The sequence below is a fragment of the Bufo gargarizans genome, unplaced genomic scaffold (genome assembly GCF_014858855.1).
Source record: "Bufo gargarizans isolate SCDJY-AF-19 unplaced genomic scaffold, ASM1485885v1 original_scaffold_1790_pilon, whole genome shotgun sequence".
In the NCBI taxonomy this organism is placed as follows: Eukaryota; Metazoa; Chordata; class Amphibia; order Anura; family Bufonidae; genus Bufo; species Bufo gargarizans.
In genome coordinates, this window is record NW_025334517.1 from 12,994 (window position 1) to 40,418 (window position 27,425).

The following is a 27,425-nucleotide window of genomic DNA, read 5'->3' on the forward strand; positions in this document are numbered from 1 at the left end:
CTTTTGTAGTCAGCGGTTTAGACGTTATTGGCGGTGTGTGGAGTTATTTTGAGGACACGCCCAATTTACACAGTTAGGCTACTTTCACACTAGCGTTTTTCTTTTCCGGCGCTGAGTTCCGTCTTGGGGGCTCAAATCCGGAAAAGAACGGATCCGTTTTATCCTAATGCATTCTGAATGGAGAGCGATCCGCTCAGGAGGCATCAGGACGTCTTCAGTTCAGTCTCTTTGACTGATCAGGCTTTTCAGAAAACCGGAGCAGGTTGTATTTTTACCTCCGGCCAAAAATCCTGAACACTTTGACTGAACGCCGGATCCGGTCTTTTTCCCATTGACTTGCATTAACGCCGGATCCGGCGCCGTGTGTTCAGTCAAACTGGGATCCGGCTTTTGCATGTTAAACCTGATTAAAAAAAAAAAAAAAAAAAAAAAAGTTATGGGGGTGCACTTACTTCTGTGAGACGCTGTGTATAGGGGTGCACTTACTTCTGTGAGACGCAGTGTATAGGGGTGCACTTACTTCTGTGAGACGCAGTGTATAGGGGTGCACTTACTTCTGTGAGACGCAGTGTATAGGGGTGCACTTACTTCTGCGAGACGCAGTGTATAGGGGTGCACTGACTTCTGCGAGACGCAGTGTATAGGGGTGCACTGACTTCTGTGAGGCGCTGTGTATAGGGGTGCACTGACTTTTGCCTTACACTGTATGTCTGTGGGTGATGTACACTACGTGCAGAATTATTAGGCAAATGAGTATTTTGACCCCATCATCCTCTTTCTGCATGTTGTCTTACTCCAAGCTGTATAGGCTCGAAAGCCTACTACCAATTAAGCATATTAGGTGATGTGCATCTCTGTAATGAGAAGGGGTGTGGTCTAATGACATCAACACCCTATATCAGGTGTGCATAATTATTAGGCAACTTCCTTTCCTTTGGCAAAATGGGTCAAAAGAAGGACTTGACAGGCTCAGAAAAGTCACAAATAGTGAGATATCTTGCAGGGGGATGCAGCACTCTTAAAATTGCAAAGCTTCTGAAGCGTGATCATCGAACAATCAAGCGTTTCATTCAAAATAGTCAACAGGGTCGCAAGAAGCGTGTGGAAAAACCAAGGCGCAAAATAACTGCCCATGAACTGAGAAAAGTCAAGCGTGCAGCTGCCAAGATGCCACTTGCCACCAGTTTGGCCATATTTCAGAGCTGCAACATCACTGGAGTGCCCAAAAGCACAAGGTGTGCAATACTCAGAGACATGGCCAAGGTAAGAAAGGCTGAAAGACGACCACCACTGAACAAGACACACAAGCTGAAACGTCAAGACTGGGCCAAGAAATATCTCAAGACTGATTTTTCTAAGGTTTTATGGACTGATGAAATGATAGTGAGTCTTGATGGGCCAGATGGATGGGCCCGTGGCTGGATTGGTAAAGGGCAGAGAGCTCCAGTCCGACTCAGACGCCAGCAAGGTGGAGGTGGAGTACTGGTTTGGGCTGGTATCATCAAAGATGAGCTTGTGGGGCCTTTTTGGGTTGAGGATGGAGTCAAGCTCAACTCCCAGTCCTACTGCCAGTTTCTGGAAGACACCTTCTTCAAGCAGTGGTACAGGAAGAAGTCTGCAAGGTAAGAAAAACATGATTTTCATGCAGGACAATGCTCCATCACACGCGTCCAAGTACTCCACAGCGTGGCTGGCAAGAAAGGGTATAAAAGAAGAAAATCTAATGACATGGCCTCCTTGTTCACCTGATCTGAACCCCATTGAGAACCTGTGGTCCATCATCAAATGTGAGATTTACAAGGAGGGAAAGCAGTCCACCTCTCTGAACAGTGTCTGGGAGGCTGTGGTTGCTGCTGCACGCAATGTGGATGGTGAACAGATCAAAACACTGACAGAATCCATAGATGGCGGCTTCTGAGTGTCCTTGCAAAGAAAGGTGGCTATATTGTCACTGATTTGTTTTTGAATGTCAGAAATGTATATTTGTGAATGTTGAGATGTTATATTGGTTTCACTGGTAAAAATAAATAATTGAAATGGGTATATATTTGTTTTTTGTTAAGTTGCCTAATAATTATGCACAGTAATAGTCACCTGCACACACAGATATCCCCCTAAAATAGCTAAAACTAAAAACAAACTAAAAACTACTTCCAAAAATATTCAGCTTTGATATTAATGAGTTTTTTGGGTTCATTGAGAACATGGTTGTTGTTCAATAATAAAATTAATCCTCAAAAATACAACTTGCCTAATAATTCTGCACTCCCTGTATAGATCAGCCTGGAGCCATTTCTCAGTCTGGTTAAAGCGGCGCCGTATTATCAGTCGTGGATTCTGTCTTCTACTTCCTGTCCTATATCGGTAACTTCCTCTTTGTCTAGACTCTTTGCAGGGTCTCAGGGGCCCGCCTGGAGGCGCCGCTGTCTCGGGGCCCGCCTGGAGGCGCCGCTGTCTCGGGGCCCGCCTGGAGGCACCGCTGTCTCGGGGCCGGCCTGGAGGCGCCGCTGTGCTTTTTTTCTGTTCTACACGGCTCATGTATGTGGATGACATGGAGGCCGGGTGTCCAGGTTTCAGAGCGGCGCCCCCCAGGGGTGGAGGAGACTTTCTCCATTCATCATCCGTCCCTGACTTTACCATCAAAGAACCTGAACGTGTAAACCGCCCGGAGCGCAGACGGGTGACAGCGGGGGAGCCGTCTGATGGGGCAGGCGTGTGTCATGTGATTACCGGATTACCGCCAGTGAGATCGATGTCGCCCGCCCCCCCGCGCTCATTCGCCCAGTGAAGACTAATGAGTCTGTAATCGCTGCAATTCTCCGACTGCGCTGCGCCCACAAATCACTGCTGAGTAATCGCCACCATCACAGCTGGAAACGGAAAGGGACACTTAACCTCAGAACCAGTGATGACAAAGTACAACTCCCCCCATCATGTATCCCTCCGCCCCATAGGCGGCCTCTCATTTGCTATAAAATCTCTAGGGGTCATTTACTTACAGCGCTACGCCACCTTTTTATGACTTTTGATTTATTTATTTATTTATTTATTTATTTATTTTTTGCATTGTGCTCAACACATGAGAGCGGTGGGGGTCCAACAGGGGCCGAATACAAGCCGAGTGAAAACCACTCCAGTCAGGGGGCAATTTCTCTCTCTTCCCTCCCCGTCGGTCTCACTGGCCGCTCTCGCCCCCCCTAGGCTGGTCTCACTGGCCGCTCTCGCCCCCCCCTAGGCTGGTCTCACTGGCCGCTCTCGCCCCCCCCTAGGCTGGTCTCACTGGCCGCTCTCGCCCCCCCTAGGCTGGTCTCACTGGTCGCTCTCGCCCCCCCTAGGCTGGTCTCACTGGTCGCTCTCGCCCCCCCTAGGCTGGTCTCACTGGCCGCTCTCGCCCCCCCTAGGCTGGTCTCACTGGCCGCTCTCGCCCCCCCTAGGCTGGTCTCACTGGCCGCTCTCGCCCCCCCTAGGCTGGTCTCACTGGCCGCTCTCGCCCCCCCTAGGCTGGTCTCACTGGCCGCTCTCGCCCCCCCCAGGCTGGTCTCACTGGCCGCTCTCACCTCCCCCGGCCGCTCTCGCCTCCCCCAGCCGCTCTCGTCCCCCCAGCCTCCCTTGCTGTCCACTCTCTCCCCCCCCAGGCTGGTCTCGCTGGCCGCTCTCGCCCCCCCAGGCAGGTCTCCCTGGCCGCTCTCGCCCCCCCAGGCAGGTCTCGCTGGCCGCTCTCGCCCCCCCAGGCTGGTCTCACTGGCCGCTCTCGCCCCCCCCTAGGCTGGTCTCACTGGCCGCTCTCGCCCCCCCTAGGTTGGTCTCACTGGCCGCTCTCGCCCCCCCCAGGCTGGTCTCATTGGCCGCTCTCACCTCCCCCGGCCGCTCTCGCCTCCCCCAGCCGCTCTCGTCCCCCCAGCCTCCCTTGCTGTCCACTCTCTCCCCCCCAGGCTGGTCTCGCTGGCCGCTCTCTCCCCCCCAGGCTGGTCTCGCTGGCCGCTCTCGCCCCCCCAGGCTGGTCTCGCTGGCCGCTCTCGCCCCCCCAGGCTGGTCTCGCTGGCCGCTCTCGCCCCCCCCCCAGGCTGGTCTCGCTGGCCGCTCTCGCCCCCCCCCAGGCTGGTCTCGCTGGCCGCTCTCGCCCCCCCCCCAGGCTGGTCTCGCTGGCCGCTCTCGCCCCCACACCAGGCTGGTCTCGGGCCGCTCTCGCCCCCCCCAGGCTGGTCTCGCTGGCCGCTCTCGCCCCCCCCCCAGGCTGGTCTCGCTGGCCGCTCTCGCCCCCCCCCCAGGCTGGTCTCGCTGGCCGCTCTCGCCCCCCCCCCAGGCTGGTCTCGCTGGCCGCTCTCGCCCCCCCCCCAGGCTGGTCTCGCTGGCCGCTCTCGCCCCCCCCCAGGCTGGTCTCGCTGGCCGCTCTCGCCCCCCCCCAGGCTGGTCTCGCTGGCCGCTCTCGCCCCCCCCAGGCTGGACTCGCTGGCCGCTCTCGCCCCCCCCCCCAGGCTGGTCTCGCTGGCCGCTCTCGCCTCCCCCGGCCGCTCTCGCCTCCCCCAGCCGCTCTCGTCCCCCCAGCCTCCCTTGCTGTCCACTCTCTCCCCCCCAGGCTGGTCTCGCTGGCCGCTCTCGCCCCCCCCCAGGCTGGTCTCGCTGGCCGCTCTCGCCTCCCCCGGCCGCTCTCGCCTCCCCAGCCGCTCTCGTCCCCCCAGCCTCCCTTGCTGTCCACTCTCTCCCCCCCAGGCTGGTCTCGCTGGCCGCTCTCGCCCCCCAGGCTGGTCTCGCTGGCCGCTCTCGCCCCCCCCCCCCCCAGGCTGGTCTCGCTGGCCGCTCTCGCCCCCCCCCCCAGGCTGGTCTCGCTGGCCGCTCTCGCCCCCCCCCAGGCTGGTCTCGCTGGCCGCTCTCGCCCCCCCCCAGGCTGGTCTCGCTGGCCGCTCTCGCCCCCCCCCCAAGCTGGACTCGCTGGCCGCTCTCGCCCCCCCCCCAGGCTGGTCTCGCTGGCCGCTCTCGCCTCCCCCGGCCGCTCTCGCCTCCCCCGGCCGCTCCTGCTGTCCACTCTCGCCCCCTTCCCAGGCTGGTCTCGCTTGCCGCTCTTGCTGTCTGCTCTCGCCCCCCACCCCGGCCGCTCTTGCTGTCTGCTCTCGCCCCCCCCCCGGCCGCTCTTGCTGTCCGCTCTCGCGCCCACCCCCCCCACCCCGGCCGCTCTTGCTGTCCGCTCTCGCGCCCACCCCCCCCACCCCGGCCGCTCTTGCTGTCTGCTCTCGCCCCCCCACCCCGGCCGCTCTTGCTGTCTGCTCTCGCCCCCCCCCCCGGGCCGCTCTTGCTGTCCGCTCTCGCGCCAACCCCCCCCCCCCACCCCGGCCGCTCTTGCTGTCCGCTCTCGCGCCCACCCCCCCCCACCCCGGCCGCTCTTGCTGTCCGCTCTCGCGCCCACCCCCCCCACCCCGGCCGCTCTTGCTGTCCGCTCTCGCGCCCACCCCCCCACCCCGGCCGCTCTTGCTGTCCGCTCTCGCGCCCACCCCCCCCACCCCGGCCGCTCTTGCTGTCTGCTCTCGCCCCCCACCCCGGCCGCTCTTGCTGTCTGCTCTCGCCCCCCCCCCCGGCCGCTCTTGCTGTCCGCTCTCGCGCCCACCCCCCCCCCACCCCGGCCGCTCTTGCTGTCTGCTCTCGCCCCCCCACCCCGGCCGCTCTTGCTGTCTGCTCTCGCCCCCCCCGGCCGCTCTTGCTGTCCGCTCTCGCTCCCACCCCCCCCACCCCGGCCGCTCTTGCTGTCCGCTCTCGCCCCCCCCCCCCCCCCCCCACCCCGGCCGCTCTTGCTGTCCGCTCTCGCCCCCCCCCCACCCCGGCCGCTCTTGCTGTCCGCTTTCGCCCCCCCCCCCAGCCACTCTTTCTGTCCGCTCTCGCCCCCCCCCCCCCAGCCGCTCTTTCTGTCTGCTCTCGCCCCCCCCCCCCCCAGCCGCTCTTTCTGTCCGCTCTGGCCCCCCCCCCCAGCCGCTCTTTCTGTCCGCTCTGGCCCCCCCCCCCCAGCCGCTCTTTCTGTCCGCTCTGGCCCCCCCCCCCAGCCGCTCTTTCTGTCCGCTCTGGCCCCCCCCCCCCAGCCGCTCTTTCTGTCCGCTCTCGCCCCCCCCCCCCCCAGCCGCTCTTTCTGTCCGCTCTCGCCCCCCCCCCCCCAGCCGCTCTTGCTGTCCGCTCTTGCCCCCCCCACCCCCAGGCTGGTCTCACTTGCCTCTCTCGCCATTACCGCTCTCGGGGGGGCCCCCCCCCAGGCTGGTCTCATTGGCCACTCTCGCCCCCCCGGCCACTCCTGTTGTCCACTCTCGCCCCCCCCCCCCCCCCCCAGGCTGGTCTCACTTGCCTCTCTCGCCCCCCCAGTCTCTCTTGCTGTCCGCTCTCGCCCCCTGGCCGGTCGTGCTCTTCTGTCAGTTCAGCTGTGTCTGCCATAGGGGTCATCACCAGTTGTTCTGGTCTCTGGGAAAGCTGGGTGTGGGCCCCTGAGACGCTGCTCTGTGTGTGTTCGGGGTGCGGTTTTAATCCTGTTTGATTTGCAGCTGTCGCACTTTTCATATTTGCTTGTTGATTATGAAGGTGGATCCGTCCCCTCAGCGGCTTCGCCTCGTTACACGCATCGTCAGGGCTGATACACGAGAGGATAACGTGTGCAAGAGGACAGAACCCACACAGGATATAGACTGGGAGGTCCTCATCATTTTCAAGATCTCTGATTGCAGTCAGTGACTAAAAACAGCAGTTTCTATCCAGAGACAAAAGAAACCCCTTGTGACCCGGCCCGCTCGCACCGCTGATGGGTTTGTCACAAGCTGCGGGCGATCCTCTGACTGTTGTTTCCATTTACCGACATCAAGCAGAGGTCTTAATAACATGAGGCATTTAAAGAGGATGTCTATTATAAACCTGCAGGAGGTCTCATTTTACAGTGACTGTCTCGCTGGCATCTCTGCGAATTTATATTCCGTAGTCATAGCGAGGACTTGTGTCTGAACGTGCAGAGTCGCCCAACCTGCGGAGCGAGTCCCTGCAGCTTGCCCAGCCCCCCACGCCTTGCTCATTATAGATGATGCCATGGAGACGGTCCAGCGTCCTGTACCCTAATTGTGAGGGATAATTGTCCCAGAATAGTACATGTATGTGAAATAAGCGGCTGACTGGTGGTGTATGGGTATATTCCCCTGTGACCGGGGGTTGTATATAGTTCCTGATATATTCCCCTGTGACCGGGGGTTGTATATAGTTCCTGATATATTCCCTGGTGACCGGGGGTTGTATATAGTTCCTGATATATTCCCCTGTGACCGGGGGTTGTATATAGTTCCTGATATATTCCCCGGTGACCGGGGGTTGTATATAGTTCCTGATATATTCCCCGGTGACAGGTGGTTGTATATAGTTCCTGATATATTCCCGGTGACCGAGGGTTGTATATAGTTCCTGATATATTCCCCGGTGACAGGTGGTTGTATATAGTTCCTGATATATTCCCCGGTGACCGAGGGTTGTATAGAGTTCCTGATATATTCCCCGGTGACAGGTGGTTGTATATAGTTCCTGATATATTCCCCGGTGACAGGTGGTTGTATATAGTTCCTGATATATTCCCCGGTGACCGAGGGTTGTATATAGTTCCTGATATATTCCCCTGTGACCGGGGGTTGTATATAGTTCCTGATATATTCCCCTGTGACCGGGGGTTGTATATAGTTCCTGATATATTCCCCTGTGACCGGGGGTTGTATATAGTTCCTGATATATTCCCTGGTGACCGGGGGTTGTATATAGTTCCTGATATATTCCCCTGTGACCGGGGGTTGTATATAGTTCCTGATATATTCCCCGGTGACCGGGGGTTGTATAGAGTTCCTGATATATTCCCCGGTGACCGGGGGTTGTATATAGTTCCTGATATATTCCCCGGTGACCGGGGGTTGTATATAGTTCCTGATATATTCCCCTGTGACCGGGGGTTGTATATAGTTCCTGATATATTCCCCTGTGACCGGGGGTTGTATATAGTTCCTGATATATTCCCCGGTGACCGGGGGTTGTATAGAGTTCCTGATATATTCCCCGGTGACCGGGGGTTGTATAGAGTTCCTGATATATTCCCCGGTGACCGGGGGTTGTATATAGTTCCTGATATATTCCCCGGTGACCGGGGGTTGTATATAGTTCCTGATATATTCCCCTGTGACCGGGGGTTGTATATAGTTCCTGATATATTCCCCTGTGACCGGGGGTTGTATATAGTTCCTGATATATTCCCCTGTGACAGGTGGTTGCATATAGTTCCTGATATATTCCCCGGTGACAGGTGGTTGTATATAGTTCCTGATATATTCCCCGGTGACAGGTGGTTGTATATAGTTCCTGATATATTCCCCGGTGACAGGTGGTTGTATATAGTTCCTGATATATTCCCCGGTGACCGGGGGTTGTATATAGTTCCTGATATATTCCCCTGTGACCGGGGGTTGTATATAGTTCCTGATATATTCCCCGGTGACCGGGGGTTGTATATAGTTCCTGATATATTCCCCTGTGACCAGGGGTTGTATATAGTTCCTGATATATTCCCCGGTGACAGGTGGTTGTATATAGTTCCTGATATATTCCCCGGTGACAGGGGGTTGTATATAGTTCCTGATATATTCCCCTGTGACCAGGGGTTGTATATAGTTCCTGATATATTCCCTGGTGACAGGTGGTTGTATAGAGTTCCTGATATATTCCCCGGTGACAGGTGGTTGTATAGAGTTCTTTTTCTGATCTTCTGAGCTGTATGTTCTGTGATTTAGTGTCACGATTGGTAGGTAAGTGGGGAAATAACCAAACACGGGAAAACAAACAACTAGGCCTAAAAGCTAGGGAGAAAAGGGTCAACTCCTAGCGATCCCTAAAAAGCTTTCCCTAAACTTCTGTGCCCATGTGCATACCCTTATGGTGGATATGCACATGCCCTCGTGCCTAAATCTAAACACCCTGGGCAAACCCTAAGCGACAGGTATAGGAGAAAAAAAAATGTAGAGGGTTAATCACCAGACTTACTTGGAAGCCAATCCAAGAAGTCTGTATAATTAATTGCAGGGCGCCAGAGGAGGAAAGAATAAGAATAAATAGGACACAGAGTTAGGTCAAGTAATTGATAGGCAGCCAGATGTGGTCGGTAGTGTGAACTAGTTCAACACATACATGAAGTAAAGGAGAAGAGAAAAATGGTGTGTGACCACAGTGTGAGGCGCCAGTCAAACCCTAAGCAGCAGGGAAAAGGGAAGAGGCAACCTGCTTCTTTAAACCAGGAGGAAGCAAGCGTCTCCCTAGAGGCCTAGATAAAACACACAAAGGGAAATGAAGGAGAGGACTTATCTTGAGCAGAGCTGGAGCAGACGATCCACCACAAATCAAGAGCTCCCAGGACAGAACTATAACCTGCACAGGCCAGTGGGGGGGATAAATAGCCTCACTAACGATAAAACCCAGTACACCTGAGGGAAGGTGGATCCAGCTCAAATCCAAATCCAAAACAAACCAAGAAGTCAGACGTGCAGCCAGTCTGACAGATCTCCGCACATTCACAGGGCAAGGCGTGACATTTAGTTGAGGAGCTCACATTCTGTATGACATTTCAACTGATGTCTTCCTTTGTCTCCATAGGTGAATTTTCCAGATGTTGAACGGGTCGAATGGATCAACAAGGTAACACGGACGTCTCCCGAGATGTTACAGGGAGACAGTATAACTGGTGACTGCTCATCTCTCTGAATGTGGGTAGTCAGAACACTGGTGACCGGTCATCTCTCTTGTTTTGAGTGGTCAGGCCACTGGTGAGCAGTCATCTCTTTGGAAGTGAGTGTTAAGAACACTGGTGATCGGTCATCTCTATGGTTTTGGGTGGTCAGGACACTGGTGACCAGTGTCATCTCTTTGGATGTGAGTGGTGAGGACACTGGTGACCGGTCATCTCTCTGGATGTGAGTGGTGAGGACACTGGTGACCGGTCATTTCTCTGGATGTGAGTGGTGAGGACTATGGTGACCGGTCATCTCTCTGGATGTGGGTGGTGAGGACTATGGTGACCGGTCATCTCTCTGGATGTGGGTGGTGAGGACTATGGCGACCGGTCATCTCTCTGGATGGGAGTGATGAGGACACTGGTGATCGGTCATCTCTCTGGATGGGAGTGGTGAGGACACTGGTGAGCGGTCATCTCTCTGGATGGGAGTGATGAGGACACTGGTGATCGGTCATCTCTCTGGATGGGAGTGGTGAGGACACTGGTGAGCGGTCATCTCTCTGGATGGGAGTGATGAGGACACTGGTGATCGGTCATCTCTCTGGATGGGAGTGGTGAGGACACTGGTGAGCGGTCATCTCTCTGGATGGGAGTGATGAGGACACTGGTGATCGGTCATCTCTCTGGATGGGAGTGGTGAGGACACTGGTGAGCGGTCATCTCTCTGGATGGGAGTGATGAGGACACTGGTGATCGGTCATCTCTCTGGATGGGAGTGGTGAGGACACTGGTGAGCGGTCATCTCTCTGGATGTGGGTGGTGAGGACACTGGTGAGCGGTCATCTCTCTGGATGGGAGTGATGAGGACACTGGTGATCGGTCATCTCTCTGGATGGGAGTGATGAGGACACTGGTGAGTGGTCATCTCTCTGGATGTGGGTGGTGAGGACTATAGTGATCAGTCATTTCTCTGGATTTAGGTTGTGCAGCAGATGTGGCCTTACTTTGGAATGTATATGGAGAAACTTTTTCAAGAGAAGATTGAGCCACTGATCAGAGCATCGAATGTTCATCTGAATGCCTTCACCTTCACGAAGATCCACTTTGGAGAGAAGGTAAAGATTACCAAGATGGACATGAGCTTCACTGCCTAACGTGGACTTATTAGCTGACATTGTAGCACTGTGTTTGTTACATTGTATCCTTGTATTACATTGTTACATTGCCTTATGTATTTCATGGTCAGTCCCCCAGGATCAATGGGGTGAAAGCCTACACCAAGAAGGTGGACAAGAGGGAGGTGATCCTGGACTTGCAGCTCTGGTGAGTATGAGGCTGGTGCCATGTGAGGTCCGTGGACTCTTCCTCCTCTCCCGACCCATGGACACTGGAAACGGCAATGCAGAAGAACTATAGCTGCAGCTCTGGATGTGACTGGAGTATAAGACATGATGTATGAGCAGAAGACTGCAGCTCTGGAGGTAACTCACGATCAGTAAAGCATTGACCTAGCGTGGTCCGGTTCACACGTTCAAGTTTCTATCCGGATTTAGCAGTGACTTGTGCCCCTGAATCTGCTTCTCCGCAGGAAATGCAAGTGACTGATGAGGGATTTTTCTCCCTTTTACATGTTGTTGACAATGGTTAACCCCGCGGGGGGTTCATAGCGTCTCCCAGTGGTGATAATAGCGCAGAGCTCCCCAGACACAGGACTTCACACCTGTATAATCACCTAAAGTATATAATAATGTGGGGGAGGGGCACCATATACCGCCTGACACCTGCTACCTCCAGGGGACAGAATTATTCATGAGACGAAACTGTCACCTGCACCTCACCCCCTCAGATGTATGAACACCGCCAGATAATATCATCTCCATAACCAGCAAAGTCACAATGCACATACATTACTTATCCTGTATTATACTCCAGAGCTGCACTCACTATTATGCTGGTGCAGTCACTGTGTACATACATTACTTATCCTGTACTGACCCTGAGTTACATCCTGTATTATACTCCAGAGCTGCACTCACTATTCTGCTGGTGCAGTCACTGTGTACATACATTACTTATCCTGTACTGATCCTGAGTTTTACATCAGACACGGAGGCTTCATATTGCTTTCTCTTCCTTTACTGATCACCATAGCAGCAAGGAGAAACAAAAAACAAATGCAAATGGTCACCATAGTAACCCATATGTCCCACCCCCTACAGCCCCCATATAAGGCTGTGTCCAAGGTGGCACTTCCTCTTTCTTGCTGCTCACCAGATAAGTGACATTTTATTTTATCTGCTGGCTGTTATTCCCTAAGTGTTTAATTCTGGCTATTCCCCGGGTTATATTTCTCCCCTGGGGTTTTGTTTTCTCCTTTAGGTGTTGACGTTTAGGCAGCGAGATATAAAGATATATTTTATCTTTGTTCCCCTGTCGGGGCATCCTCTGCCTACCCCAGTAGTTCTGGGACCTGATCGTGCGCGGCGTTTTCCCTGGGGCCCCTTCCGCTCATCCCCTCTCTGCTACAGCAGGGAGCAGGGTTATGTGCAGTGCCGTCGCTTCGGTGGTCTAACTTTGTTTATCCCCTGGGACTTTTACTTGGGACTCCACACAGTGCCGGGCCGATTCTCTGGCCTCGCCGCCATTTTACCTCCCCTGTGCTGGGCTCTCCCCTCAGGCACGCCCCTCACCTTGCGCGCGTCTTCGCTCTGGTCGGCGCCCTTTTTCTTCCCGCTTTCGCGCTCGCTCTGGCTGACTGGAGCGAGATCTCGCGAGATTCCGGCGGCCATTTTGGTTCCCGTTCCCGCGAGATCTCGCTTCATCCGGTCTCCTGCGTGACGGCTGCCGGTTCCTCTGTATTAGCGCTCCTGTCCTCTCGCTCCTGGGGTGATTAACCCCTTAGTTACCTGGCGCTGCGTTTTTCTTGGCCTCCGGCTCTCCTCTTTGCCCTCTCTTTACAGGTGCCCTGTTTCTTTTGCTTAAGCAGCATGGACCCCTCGGCCCAATCTCCCCCTAGGGGTGGAACCTCTGGCAATATTAGTCCCCCTGGCTCAGACTCACAGGCGCAACTCATCCAGCGCTCTGTGTCTGATGCAATCCTGCAGGCCATGGGGTCCATGTCCACGGTTTTGTCCCAGACCATCTCCCAGGCCCTGTCTGCACACCCCCTAGCTGGGGCCAGACTGGCTCCACCTGAGACTGCACAGCACTCTTTTGCTGCTGAACCTCCTGTTGGACAGGAGACGATGACCGGTGGGTTGATGACCACCACAGACGACGCGCTGAGGTCGCGTAAGAGAGCTTGTCCCCGCCAGGCTGACAAATCGCGGGTGTGGAAGCACGCTAGAGCCCTAGCAGATGCCGTCTCTGACTCGGATCTGGGTTCGGGCCCGGAGGATCCAGCAGAGGCTTCTGATTTTTCTGTGGAGGATGACTCCCCTCGGGGGTCCGACCCCATTGCCACTCCCCCTGCTATGCCTTTAGCTAGAGGTTCCTCCACTACCTCAGCTGACAATTTACCTTTGGACTCCTCCGGGGCCCCCATGTTTGACCCTGAGGCCCTCCATCATCCCAGATCAGCGGAGTGGCTCCCCGAGTCCCAGATTAGTAGCTATCTGGAGCATTGGGCCCGCCGTCCTCTGTCCAAAGAGGCGCGCAGTAAACTACGGGCTGAGTGCCCTCGGCCCATTATACCCCATAAGGTCTGCGACACGCCCGTCGTGGACCCAAAGATGACCCAGTTTTTGTCTAAGTCTGGGTGGAATGCCAAGAAGGGTCTAGATTCGGCCCTTAGAGGCTGCCAGGATAAGCTTCTGGATATTTTCGGCCCACTGGCAAAGATCATGGAGTTGGCGGAGTCCGCCAGACAGGAGGGTTCCCACATTGACCCGGAGGAGCTCACGGGCTGGGCCCAGAGGGCGATTTGCATCGCCGGGGGAACCAATGCGTCCCTATCTGTGGAGAGGCGCAAGGCCATCCTGCTTAGGATAGACCCCAAGCTCATCAATCTCGCCCAGACGGAGACGGGCAAAGAGGCGGAAGGCCTACTTTTTGGGGACTCCTTTATTAAGGACCTCAGCCGCTTCGTCGGCACGTTTTCCGCTCTGGACAAGGCGCAGGCCACTATGCGCAAAGTCTTCCAGGGCCGGGTCTCTCACAGGGCCGGCAGCAACAGGGGCCGTCTGTCCGGCCGTTCCAGCACCCGAGGCAGGGGTGTTTCCAGAGGCTCCTTCTCCCAGCGAGCTGCGTTTCAAGACCAGCGGTCTCCCCAGACGTTCTTCCCATCCAGAGGGGGACAATGGCGCTCCCGTTCCTTCCGAGGAAACACGGCTCCCCGCAAGTCTTCCGGTAAGTCAGACCCCGGTCGGGGATTCTTCGGTACCTTATGTAGGGGGCAGGCTTCGGCATTTTTTACCCGCTTGGGAACTAATCACATCAGACCCGTGGGTTCTGGGGACGGTCAGGGGCTTCTCCATAGAGCTCATAGACGCCCCTTGCTCGGTGCAGCTCCCGCCGGCCCCTCTGCGGAGGGGATCGGACTCCGCTCGGGTGGACGAGGAGCTCTCTTCCCTTTTCCTCAAGGGGGCCATAGAGAGAGCTCACGGTCACTCAAGGGGGGTGATAAGCAACATTTTCTTAGTCCAGAAGAAAGGGGGGCAGATGCGTCCCGTCATCAATCTCCGGGCGCTAAACAGCATCGTGCGGTACCGTCACTTCAAGATGGAGGGCATCCATCTACTTCGGGACCTCCTCTCCCCCGGGGATTGGCTCGTGAAGCTGGATCTGAAGGACGCGTACCTGACGGTCTCGGTGGCCCCCCAGTCCAGGGATCTCCTTCGTTTCCTCTGGAAGGGCGAGGTTTGGAGATTCACATGCCTTCCATTCGGCTTGTCGTCGGCTCCGTGGTGTTTCACCAAGCTCCTGCGTCCGGTCATGGCCTGGCTGAGGAGTCGCGGGGTGCGCCTCATAATTTATCTGGACGACATCCTCCTGATGCATCTGTCCAGATCGTCGCTGCTGCAACACCTCCGATGGACGTCGGATCTCCTGGAGTCGCTCGGTTTCCTACTCAACTTGGAGAAGTCTTGGCTCACTCCCTCCCAGAGGTTGGACTTCCTCGGCTTCACGGTGGACTCGATCTCGGAATCCCTCAGCCTGCCGGGGGACAAGTTACGGTCCATTCGCAAGGAACTGCGGCGGGCGTTGGCCAGTGCCCACCTGTCCCTGCGTCATCTAGCCCGCATCATCGGCCTACTGGCATCCTCCATACAGGCGGTCTTCCCGGCGCCCTTGCATTACCGGGCCCTGCAGCGCTTGAAGATTGCGCACCTCCGCTCGGGGGCCTCCTTTGCGGACTTGGTGGCCTTGGATTCGGAGGCCACGGAAGAGATCCGTTGGTGGATCGCCAATCTGGAAGCTTGGAACGGCAGGGCGATTTTTGGCTTCCAGCCGGAGTTCACCATCGAGTCGGATGCCAGCCTTCAGGGCTGGGGAGCACACTGCGACGGGGTCTCCACCGGGGGGCCTTGGTCGCAGGTCGAGACGCGCTTGCACATCAATGCCCTAGAGTTGCTGGCCGGCTCTTTGGCCGTCAAGAGTTTTACCAACGGTTTGGCCAATGCATGTATCCGTCTCCGGATGGACAATATTTCAGCGGTTCGCTACATCAACCGTTTGGGCGGAACCCAGTCGGCCACCCTGGCGGGGTTGGCGAAGGATTTTTGGGCGTATTGTCTCTCCAGGGACATCATGGTGCAAGCCGAGTACCTGCCGGGACTTCACAACGTACGGGCGGATTGGAGTTCCCGCCATCTTACGGACGGCAGCGACTGGCAGTTGGACCCGTCGATTTTCTCGGTGGTGTCGTCCAGATGGGGACCCTTTTCCGTGGACTTGTTCGCCTCCCGGCTCAACGCTCACCTCCCTCGGTTCTACAGTTGGCGCCCGGATCCGGAGGCGATGGCGGCGGACGCGTTTCTGCAGGACTGGTCCTCCGGCCTTCTCTATGCTTTTCCCCCATTCATGATGATTCCTCGGATGCTTCTCCAAGTGCGTCGCCATCGGGCGGAGTTGGTGGCGATAGTCCCGTTCTGGGAATCTCAGGTATGGTTCCCGTCTCTCCTGGAGCTTCTGGTGGACATCCCAGTCCTTCTACCGAACCCGACCTCTCTCCTGCGCTGCCCTCAGGGGACTCCCCACCCCCTGCTCCTGGACGGATCCCTCCGTTTGATGGCCTGCCGGCTCTCAGGACTCCAGGAGCGGTCGACGGAATTTCGGAGGCAGCTAGGCGCCTCTTGGACGACGCTTGGGCTCCCGGCACCCGAAAATCTTATCGGGCGGCCTGGCGAACTTGGGCTGGCTGGTGCCTGGAACGGGACCTGGATCCCGTTTCAGCTCCTGTAGCTCAGTTGCTGCAATTCCTCACCTCTCTGTTTGAAGGGGGTAAGGCTTACAGGACGATCAACCTTTTTCGTTCGGCGATCTCTTCGTCGCACCTAGGGTTTGATGGCGTTCCGGCTGGACAGCATCCTTCCGTTTCGCGCCTCCTCCGAGGCGCACGTCTTTCTCGGCCTCCCCGCCCGAGGTTTTCTTCCACTTGGGATGTTTCCCTGGTACTTACCTTTTTGTCCTCTTGGCCTTCCAATGCTGACCTTTCCTTACGTCAGCTTTCCGCGAAGTTGCTCACGCTCTTTTGCTTGATTTCTTGTAAAAGAGTTTCTGATGTGCGGGCTCTGGACCACGACGCCAGATCCTTCACCCCGGAGGGCGTGTCATTTAACATTTCTAGACGCACGAAGACGAACATCCGGGTCGTCTCGTATCCCAGCTTTCCAGCTTCCCCGGCCTTGTGTCCGGTGGCTTGCTTGAAAGAGTACGAGGCCAGGACTCGTCCTCACAGGTCTCCGACTGTGCCGCAGTTGTTTCTCTCCATCCGTCACCCGTTCGGCCCGGTGACTAGTCCCACCTTGGCCCGTTGGTTAAAATGGGTTATGGCTCTTGCCGGTGTGGACACTTCGGTGTTTACAGCTCATTCGGCGCGCGGGGCGACGTCTACCTCCTTGGCGGTCTCGGGTGCTCGCCTGGAGGACATCCTACGATTGGCGGACTGGTCGAGTTCCTCCACGTTCCGTGAGTATTATTTCCGTCCTCCTCCTCATTTATTTGATCCCTTGGTTAACCAGCTTTGAACTAGCAATATGAAGCCTCCGTGTCTGATGTAAAACTTAATGATTTTCCTAGTCTACGACGTAAAGTCATAGTTTTATTAAGACACGGAGGCGAATATTGCCCTCCCTTCCCTCCCCTGGACTCTGGTTGTATGGGGGGGTGTGTTTGGCCGCTTACCTCTACTTAGTGGGTAGGCAGGTTTTGGGTCTGTTGGTACGCTGGGGGGGTTCAGTTGTTCGCCATTATGTGCTCGTGCTTGATTGTATGCTTACCATCGGCCTGGACCTGTGTGTCCACTGGAGATGGGTTTTGGCTGGTGCCATGACCTCGCTTTATCGGTGTTTATCTCTCTTGTTCTTTCAGGTTGAGCCTTCCTGCCCTTGATTGCTCCTGTTTTGGATGAGGTTGTTCCCTTCGGCTCCTGCTGCTTCCACGTTGGATGTGCTGGGAGTCTTGGATGTTGGTTCCAGTCCGTCTCCTGATGTGGATCCTGTCGCTGGAGAGTTCCTGCTTGGATTCTGAGGGTTTCGTTGACGCGGATTGTTCTTGGACTGTTCCTGAGTTGCTGTTCATTGGTTGTTATGGACTGGTTCGCAGAGAAAGAGGAAGTGCCACCTTGGACACAGCCTTATATGGGGGCTGTAGGGGGTGGGACATATGGGTTACTATGGTGACCATTTGCATTTGTTTTTTGTTTCTCCTTGCTGCTATGGTGATCAGTAAAGGAAGAGAAAGCAATATTCGCCTCCGTGTCTTAATAAAACTATGACTTTACGTCGTAGACTAGGAAAATCATTAAGTTACATCCTGTATTATACTCCAGATCTGCACTCACTATTCTGCTGGCGGAGTCACTGTGTACATACATTGCTTATCCTGTACTGATCCTGAGTTACATCCTGTATTATACTCCAGAGCTGCACTCACTATTCTGCTGGGGCAGTCACTGTGTGCATACATTACTTATCCTGTACTGATCCTGAGTTACATCCTGTATTATACTCCAGAGCTGCACTCACTATTCTGCTGGTGCAGTCACTGTGTACATACATTACTTATCCTGTACTGATCCTGAGTTACATCCTGTATTATACTCCAGAGCTGCACTCACTATTCTGCTGGTGCAGTCACTGTGTACATACATTACTTATCCTGTACTGATCCTGAGTTACATCCTGTATTATACTCCAGAGCTGCACTCAATATTCTGCTGGTGCAGTCACTGTGTACATACATTACTTATCCTGTACTGATCCTGAGTTACATCCTGTATTATACTCCAGAGCTGCACTCACTATTCTGATGTAGCCGATCAGTTAATTGCATTAATTACCCCCTGTGGTGGTGGGTGGTTAACCCTGTGGTGACCGCTCCTTTTTCTCTTTCCAGTTACATCGGAGACTGTGAGATTAATGTGGAGGTGAAGAAGTTGTGTAAGGCCGGAGTGAATGGGATACAGGTGAGGGGGGGGGGGGGGGGGGGGCAGCGTTGGGTGGTGTTCACATCAGTTTTCTACGCGTTTCTTCCTGCAGAGTCCAGTGATGATATGTATACATCGCCTACATTCAACATGGGACAAGACATGATGTGAACTGCACCGTAGGGATATATATATATGGGGCCCTTTGTTGCATCAGTCACCTCCATCTGGGGGCCCCATGAAGGTCGATGCGGTCCACAGGGCGTCTGTGGCGTGTAACACACGTGAACAGGGCTGTACAGACACTTATAGAATCAAATCTGTAAACACTAGCTAGTTCAGCTGATTGCTACATTGTATCCACAGGAGAGCCCTGCCCCCGCTGAGCACTGACCTGTAACTGTTTCCTTGGTAGGTACACGGGACGCTGCGGGTGATCCTGGCGCCAATCCTGGCCGATGTGCCCTTCGTGGGAGCCGTCACTATGTTCTTTATCCACAAGCCGGTAAGGGGGGAGAAGGGTGGGCAAGAGGACGTGGAGGGAGGGGGGCAAGAGGACGTGGAGGGAGGGGGGCAAGAGGATGTGGAGGGAGGGGGGGGTCAAGAGGATGTGGAGGGAGGGGGGGGTCAAGAGGACGTGGAGAAGGTGGGGCTCAAGAGGACGTGGAGAAGGTGGGGCTCAAGAGGACGTGGAGAAGGTGGGGCTCAAGAGGACGTGGAGAAGGTGGGGCTCAAGAGGACGTGGAGAAGGTGGGGCTCAAGAGGACGTGGAGAAGGTGGGGCTCAAGAGGACGTGGAGAAGGTGGGGCTCAAGAGGACGTGGAGAAGGTGGGGCTCAAGAGGACGTGGAGAAGGTGGGGCTCAAGAGGACGTGGAGAAGGTGGGGCTCAAGAGGACGTGGAGAAGGTGGGGCTCAAGAGGACGTGGAGAAGGTGGGGCTCAAGAGGACGTGGAGAAGGTGGGGCTCAAGAGGACGTGGAGAAGGTGGGGCTCAAGAGGACGTGGAGAAGGTGGGGCTCAAGAGGACGTGGAGAAGGTGGGGTTAGGGTTAGTGCCGCTGTGACAGTTCAGTGATGGCAGTCTGGTGGCAGTGTGACAGTTCAGTGAAGGCGGTCTGGTGGCGGTGCAGTGCCGGTGTGGCAGTTCGGTGATGGCGGTCTGGTGGCGGTGCAGTGCCGGTGTGGCAGTTCGGTGATGGCAGTCTGGTGGCGGTGCAGTGCCGGTTTGGCAGTTCGGTGATGGCGGTCTGGTGGCGGTGCAGTGCCGGTGTGGCAGTTCGGTGATGGCAGTCTGGTGGCGGTGCAGTGCCGGTGTGGCAGTTCGGTGATGGCAGTCTGGTGGCGGTGCAGTGACGGTGTGGCAGTTCGGTGATGGCGGTCTGGTGGCGGTGCAATGACGGTGTGGCAGTTCGGTGATGGTGGTCTGGTGGCGGTGCAGTGACGGTGTGGCAGTTCGGTGATGGCGGTCTGGTGGCGGTGCAGTGACGGTGTGGCAGTTCGGTGATGGCGGTTTGGTGGCGGTGCAGTGCCGATGTGGCAGTTCGGTGATGGCAGTCTGGTGCCGGTGTGATGTGATTCTATTGTTTACTTCTTTGCAGCAACTGGATATTAACTGGACCGGCCTAACGAACATCCTGGAGATCCCGGGGGTCAGGTAACTGCGCCCTGTTACTCGTTACAATGTATTAGTGTCTCTACATTTTGTCTCCTCCCATTTGGATTAGAGATCATTTGCATAATGTTCCCCAGGGAGCATTGCCTGTAAGACTCCCTGCTCCGCCTGATGTCTCCATGAGGAGAACTAGAGCCCCCATGGGATCCCCTTGAGACCTCCTAAGATCCCACGAGACCTCCTGAGATCCCACTAAAACCCCTGAGACTACCTGATGGTCCGGAGACCTCCAGAGATCCCCCCCCCCCCCTCCCCAAGACCTCCTGAGATCTTTCTCCCCGAGACCTCCAGAGATTCCCCATGCCCCCCAGACCTCTGCACACAATGTTAGCAGTCTATTACCAGAGTGTGTATAGCAGATCTGCCGTCCATTTGTTGTACAGGCAGCTGTCAGAGTCCGGGGCCCCGGGGCCGGCACATCTTGTCCTGTGCACGCTGGGGGCACTTCCTGCAGCGGCCTGTCTGTAACCGCACAACCAGAATTTCCAGTTTACTGACAACTTGTTTCTCAAGAGAAGAACATGGGTGTCGCAATTCTGGGAGCGACTGTAACTAAACTGCAGCAGCAATACAGTGTGTGAGTAGATAATACACAGGATTTACAGGCGGCGTTACAGTGTGTCAGTAGATAATACACAGCGGTCACAGGCGACAGTGTGTACGTAGATAATACACAGCAGTCACAGGCGACAGTGTGTCAGTAAAAGGCTCATAGAATCAGTTGTCACTGTAGTTACGGTGTCCTGGATTCTGGAGACTGCGGGTGCGGCCACTCAGGGAGGTGTGAAACTCTCTGTGACTCACCTTTGTTCTTGGATGAGAGAACGGGGAAGAATCAGTTGTCAGGAATTTTGCATTGTGCAGTGACTCCAGAAATATTGCAGTTCCCTACAGGTCACATTACCACGAAGCAACTCATGGAACAGGAGAATACAGTCTATTGCCCCCTGTTATCAGCCATTTCAGGGAAGAGGATGACTGTAGGACAGGAGAATACAGTCTATTGCCCCCTGTTATCAGCCATTTCAGGGGAGAGGATGACTGTAGGACAGGAGAATACAGTCTATTGCCCCCTGTTATCAGCCATTTCAGGGAAGAGGATGACTGTAGGACAGGAGAATACAGTCTATTGCCCCCTGTTATCAGCCATTTCAGGGGAGAGGATGACTGTAGGACAGGAGAATACAGTCTATTGCCCCCTGTTATCAGCCATTTCAGGGGAGAGGATGACTGTAGGACAGGAGAATACAGTCTATTGCTCCCTGTTATCAGCCATTTCAGGGGAGAGGATGACTGTAGGACAGGAGAATACAGTCTATTGCCCCCTGTTATCAGCCATTTCAGGGGAGAGGAAGACTGTAGGACAGGAGAATACAGTCTATTACTCCCTGTTATCAGCCATTTCAGGGGAGAGGATGACTGTAGGACAGGAGAATACAGTCTATTGCCCCCTGTTATCAGCCATTTCAGGGGAGAGGATGACTGTAGGACAGGAGAATACAGTCTATTGCCTCCTGTTATCAGCCATTTCAGGGGAGAGGATGACTGTAGGACAGGAGAATACAGTCTATTGCCCCCTGTTATCAGCCATTTCAGGGGAGAGGATGACTGTAGGACAGGAGAATACAGTCTATTGCCCCCTGTTATCAGCCATTTCAGGGGAGAGGATGACTGTAGGACAGGAGAATACAGTCTATTGCTCCCTGTTATCAGCCATTTCAGGGGAGAGGATGACTGTAGGACAGAATACAGTCTATTGCCCCCCTGTTATCAGCCATTTCAGGGGAGAGGATGACTGTAGGACAGGAGAATACCGTCTATTGCTCCCTGTTATCAGCCATTTCAGGGGAGAGGATGACTGTAGGACAGGAGAATACAGTCTATTGCCCCCTGTTATCAGCCATTTCAGGGGAGAGGATGACTGTAGGACAGGAGAATACAGTCTATTGCCCCTGTTATCAGCCATTTCAGGGGAGAGGATGACTGTAGGACAGGAGAATACAGTCTATTGCCCCCTGTTATCAGCCATTTCAGGGGAGAGGATGACTGTAGGACAGGAGAATACAGTCTATTGCCCCCTGTTATCAGCCATTTCAGGGGAGAGGATGACTGTAGGACAGGAGAATACAGTCTATTGCCCCCTGTTATCAGCCATTTCAGGGGAGAGGATGACTGTAGGACAGGAGAATACAGTCTATTGCCCCCTGTTATCAGCCATGTCAGGGGAGAGGATGACTGTAGGACAGGAGAATACAGTCTATTGCTCCCCGTTATCAGCCATTTCAGGGGAAAGGATGACTGTAGGACAGGAGAATACAGTCTATTGCTCCCTGTTATCAGCCATTTCAGGGGAGAGGATGACTGTAGGACAGGAGAATACAGTCTATTGCCCCCTGTTATCAGCCATTTCAGGGGAGAGGATGACTGTAGGACAGGAGAATGCAGTCTATTGCCCCCTGTTATCAGCCATTTCAGGGGAGAGGATGACTGTAGGACAGGAGAATACAGTCTATTGCCTCCTGTTATCAGCCATTTCAGGGGAGAGGATGACTGTAGGACAGGAGAATACAGTCTATTGCCCCCTGTTATCAGCCATTTCAGAGGAGAGGACGACTGTAGGACAGGAGAATACAGTCTATTGCCCCTGTTATCAGCCATTTCAGAGGAGAGGATGACTGTAGGACAGGAGAATACAGTCTATTGCCCCTGTTATCAGCCATTTCAGGGGGAGGATGACTGTAGGACAGGAGAATACAGTCTATTGCCCCCCGTTATCAGCCATTTCAGGGGAGAGGATGACTGTAGGACAGGAGAATACAGTCTATTGCCCCCTGTTATCAGCCATTTCAGGGGGGAGGATGACTGTAGGACAGGAGAATACAGTCTATTGCCCCCTGTTATCAGCCATGTCTGTGGTGTTCCTCCTGCCCCCATGTTTCATGCTCCTGTAACCACGCTCCAGCTCTGTTATAATCTTGCACTTCCCCTTTTCAGTTATAACATTGGTTATTATTCTGAGATCAGAATGGAGAAAACTGCGTCAGTAAATTCACGTAGTCGCGGTTCTGTCACAGTCACTGCTGTCCTCATTCTCTGTGCCATGGAGAGTGTGGACACCAAAGAGTTAATGAGTTTTACTGCTTGGTAAAGTGGAGCAGGGAGGAAGCCCATAAAGCATCTGCTGGGGAGGGCTGTGTTACTGGAGTCTGTATAAGGAGGCATCAGCAACTCTCTCGCTACAGTGTGTCGGTGCAGACAATCCGGCAGCGGGCCCCACCAACCCTCTCCACAGCAATGATGGCAGCTAAACAGTATCGCGCCACGCCAGATTAGAGCAGGTACCCACTGGAGGAGGTGACCTTGATGTGCTGAGTGGGTTCATGCATTTTGATCAAAACATCCACTAATGCCTCGTGTGTCGTACGTAGATTATGGGGCGGTATAACGTGAATTACACTGAGCAGCAATGACAGATCACAGCGTGTGGACGGGCAATCCCTGCGCCTGTCTGTGAGGAAACTCTGTCATCCTGCACGTTGATCCAGAGGAAGAAAAAAAACCTGTGAGGTAGAAGCCAATTTTCCCCACTTTGAAGTCGGGAAGGATTTTATTTTTCTCCTAATCAGAATAACTCCGTGGATCAACGACCCCTCTATAGTGACTATAACCTGTAATATTATTACACTCCAGAAACACATCCAGACCCCTCCTGAATTCCTGTATTGTACTCGCCATCACCACCTCCTCAGGCAGAGAGTTCCATAATCTCACTGCTCTTACCGTAAAGAGTCCATAGTCTCACTGCTCTTACAGTAAAGAGTCCATAGTCTCACTGCTCTTACAGTAAAGAGTCCATAGTCTCACCGCTCTTACAGTAAAGAGTCCATAGTCTCACTGCTCTTACAGTATAGAGTCCATAGTCTCACTGCTCTTACAGTATAGAGTCCATAGTCTCACTGCTCTTACAGTATAGAGTCCATAGTCTCACTGCTCTTACAGTAAAGAGTCCATAGTCTCACTGCTCTTACAGTAAAGAGTCCATAGTCTCACCGCTCTTACAGTATAGAGTCCATAGTCTCACCGCTCTTACAGTATAGAGTCCATAGTCTCACCGCTCTTACAGTATAGAGTCCATAGTCTCACTGCTCTTACAGTATAGAGTCCATAGTCTCACTGCTCTTACAGTAAAGAGTCCATAGTCTCACTGCTCTTACAGTAAAGAGTCCATAGTCTCACCGCTCTTACAGTATAGAGTCCATAGTCTCACCGCTCTTACAGTAGAGTCCATAGTCTCACCGCTCTTACAGTAAAGAGTCCATAGTCTCACTGCTCTTACCGTATAGAGTCCATAGTCTCACCGCTCTTACAGTACAGAGTCCATAGTCTCACCGCTCTTACAGTATAGAGTCCATAGTCTCACCGCTCTTACAGTATAGAGTCCATAGTCTCACCGCTCTTACAGTATAGAGTCCATAGTCTCACCGCTCTTACAGTAAAGAGTCCATAATCTCACCGCTCTTACAGTATAGAGTCCATAGTCTCACTGCTCTTACAGTACAGAGTCCATAGTCTCACTGCTCTTACAGTACAGAGTCCACAGTCTCACTGCTCTTACAGTACAGAGTCCACAGTCTCACTGCTCTTACAGTATAGAGTCCATAGTCTCACTGCTCTTACAGTACAGAGTCCATAGTCTCACTGCTCTTACAGTATAGAGTCCATAGTCTCACTGCTCTTACAGTATAGAGTCCATAGTCTCACTGCTCTTACAGTACAGAGTCCATAGTCTCACTGCTCTTACAGTATAGAGTCCATAGTCTCACTGCTCTTACAGTATAGAGTCCATAGTCTCACTGCTCTTACAGTATAGAGTCCATAGTCTCACTGCTCTTACAGTATAGAGTCCATAGTCTCACTGCTCTTACAGTATAGAGTCCATAGTCTCACTGCTCTTACAGTACAGAGTCCATAGTCTCACTGCTCTTACAGTACAGAGTCCACAGTCTCACTGCTCTTACAGTATAGAGTCCACAGTCTCACTGCTCTTACAGTATAGAGTCCATAGTGTCACTGCTCTTACAGTATAGAGTCCATAGTCTCACTGCTCTTACAGTATAGAGTCCATAGTCTCACTGCTCTTACAGTACAGAGTCCATAGTCTCACTGCTCTTACAGTATAGAGTCCATAGTCTCACCGCTCTTACAGTATAGAGTCCATAGTCTCACCGCTCTTACAGTACAGAGTCCATAGTCTCACTGCTCTTACAGTAAAGAGTCCATAGTCTCACTGCTCTTACAGTATAGAGTCCATAGTCTCACTGCTCTTACAGTATATAGTCCATAGTCTCACTGCTCTTACAGTACAGAGTCCATAGTCTCACTGCTCTTACAGTAAAGAGTCCATAGTCTCACTGCTCTTACAGTACAGAGTCCATAGTCTCACTGCTCTTACAGTACAGAGTCCATAGTCTCACTGCTCTTACAGTATAGAGTCCATAGTATCACTGCTCTTACAGTAAAGAGTCCACAGTCTCACTGCTCTTACAGTACAGAGTCCATAGTCTCACTGCTCTTACAGTATAGAGTCCATAGTCTCACTGCTCTTACAGTATAGAGTCCATAGTCTCACCGCTCTTACAGTAAAGAGTCCATAGTCTCACTGCTCTTACAGTATAGAGTCCATAGTCTCACTGCTCTTACAGTATAGAGTCCATAGTCTCACTGCTCTTACAGTATAGAGTCCATAGTCTCACCGCTCTTACAGTATAGAGTCCATAGTCTCACCGCTCTTACAGTAAAGAGTCCATAGTCTCACCGCTCTTACAGTAAAGAGTCCATAGTCTCACCGCTCTTACAGTAAAGAGTCCATAGTCTCACCGCTCTTACAGTAAAGAGTCCATAGTCTCATCGCTCTTACAGTAAAGAGTCCATAGTCTCACTGTTCTTACAGTAAAGAGTCCATAGTCTCACTGTTCTTACAGTAAAGAGTCCATAGTCTCACTGCTCTTACAGTACAGAGTCCATAGTCTCACTGCTCTTACAGTATAGAGTCCATAGTCTCTCTGCTCTTACAGTAAAGAGTCCACAGTCTCACTGCTCTTACAGTATAGAGTCCATAGTCTCACTGCTCTTACAGTACAGAGTCCATAGTCTCACTGCTCTTACAGTATAGAGTCCATAGTCTCACTGCTCTTACAGTACAGAGTCCATAGTCTCACTGCTCTTACAGTATAGAGCTCCATAATCTCACTGCTCTTACAGTATAGAGTCCATAGTCTCACTGCTCTTACAGTAAAGAGTCCATAGTCTCACTGCTCTTACAGTAAAGAGTCCATAGTCTCACTGCTCTTACAGTACAGAGTCCATAGTCTCACCGCTCTTACAGTAAAGAGTCCATAGTCTCACCGCTCTTACAGTATAGAGTCCATAGTCTCACCGCTCTTACAGTATAGAGTCCATAGTCTCACTGCTCTTACAGTATAGAGTCCATAGTCTCACTGCTCTTACAGTATAGAGTCCATAGTATCACTGCTCTTACAGTATAGAGTCCATAGTCTCACTGCTCTTACAGTATAGAGTCCATAGTCTCACTGCTCTTACAGTATAGAGTCCATAGTCTCACTGCTCTTACAGTATAGAGTCCATAGTGTCACTGCTCTTACAGTAAAGAGTCCATAGTCTCACTGCTCTTACAGTAAAGAGTCCATAGTCTCACTGCTCTTACAGTATAGAGTCCATAGTCTCACCGCTCTTACAGTATAGAGTCCATAGTCTCACTGCTCTTACAGTATAGAGTCCATAGTCTCACTGCTCTTACAGTAAAGAGTCCATAGTCTCACTGCTCTTACAGTAAAGAGTCCATAGTCTCACTGCTCTTACAGTATAGAGTCCATAGTCTCACTGCTCTTACAGTATAGAGTCCATAGTCTCACTGCTCTTACAGTATAGAGTCCATAGTCTCACTGCTCTTACAGTAAAGTGTCCATAGTCTCACTGCTCTTACAGTATAGAGTCCATAGTCTCACTGCTCTTACAGTATAGAGTCCATAGTCTCACTGCTCTTACAGTAAAAAAAAAAAACCCTCTTCTATGTTTGTGTAGAAACTGTCTTTCTGACAGATGCAGAGGATGTCCCCTCGTCACAGTCCTGGGGATAAATAGATGATGGGAGTGGTGATCTCTGTACTGACCCCTGATTATATTTATACATACAGTTGTGTTCAAAATAATAGCAGTGTTTAAAAAAGTGAATAAAGCTCAGAACCCGTCTAATGGCTTCTATCTCCATCCACACAGATGCATCGGGAACACTGCACCTTCTGTTCCAAATCAAAACATGAAGAAAATTATATCACATTTGTGTTGTTCCTCTAAAAAAAATTGAAGCAAAGTGAATATTAGATTGTTCAAAAAAATAGCAGTGTTTGTCTTCTACAAGCATTCACTCTATAAACT

The 27,425-nt window shown here is 53.2% G+C and overlaps 1 protein-coding gene across 1 annotated transcript in view; it reads left to right on the forward strand.

The window, feature by feature from the left end:
* Window positions 1-27,425, forward strand: part of ESYT3 (extended synaptotagmin 3) — a 55,406-nt gene that overhangs the window by 11,989 nt on the left and 15,992 nt on the right. The window contains exons 2-7 of the mRNA XM_044274497.1: window positions 9,634-9,675; window positions 10,693-10,827; window positions 10,959-11,035; window positions 18,269-18,338; window positions 18,715-18,804; window positions 19,897-19,952. Coding sequence (XP_044130432.1) covers window positions 9,634-9,675; window positions 10,693-10,827; window positions 10,959-11,035; window positions 18,269-18,338; window positions 18,715-18,804; window positions 19,897-19,952 — 470 coding nt within the window. The remainder of the gene's footprint in view (window positions 1-9,633; window positions 9,676-10,692; window positions 10,828-10,958; window positions 11,036-18,268; window positions 18,339-18,714; window positions 18,805-19,896; window positions 19,953-27,425) is intronic.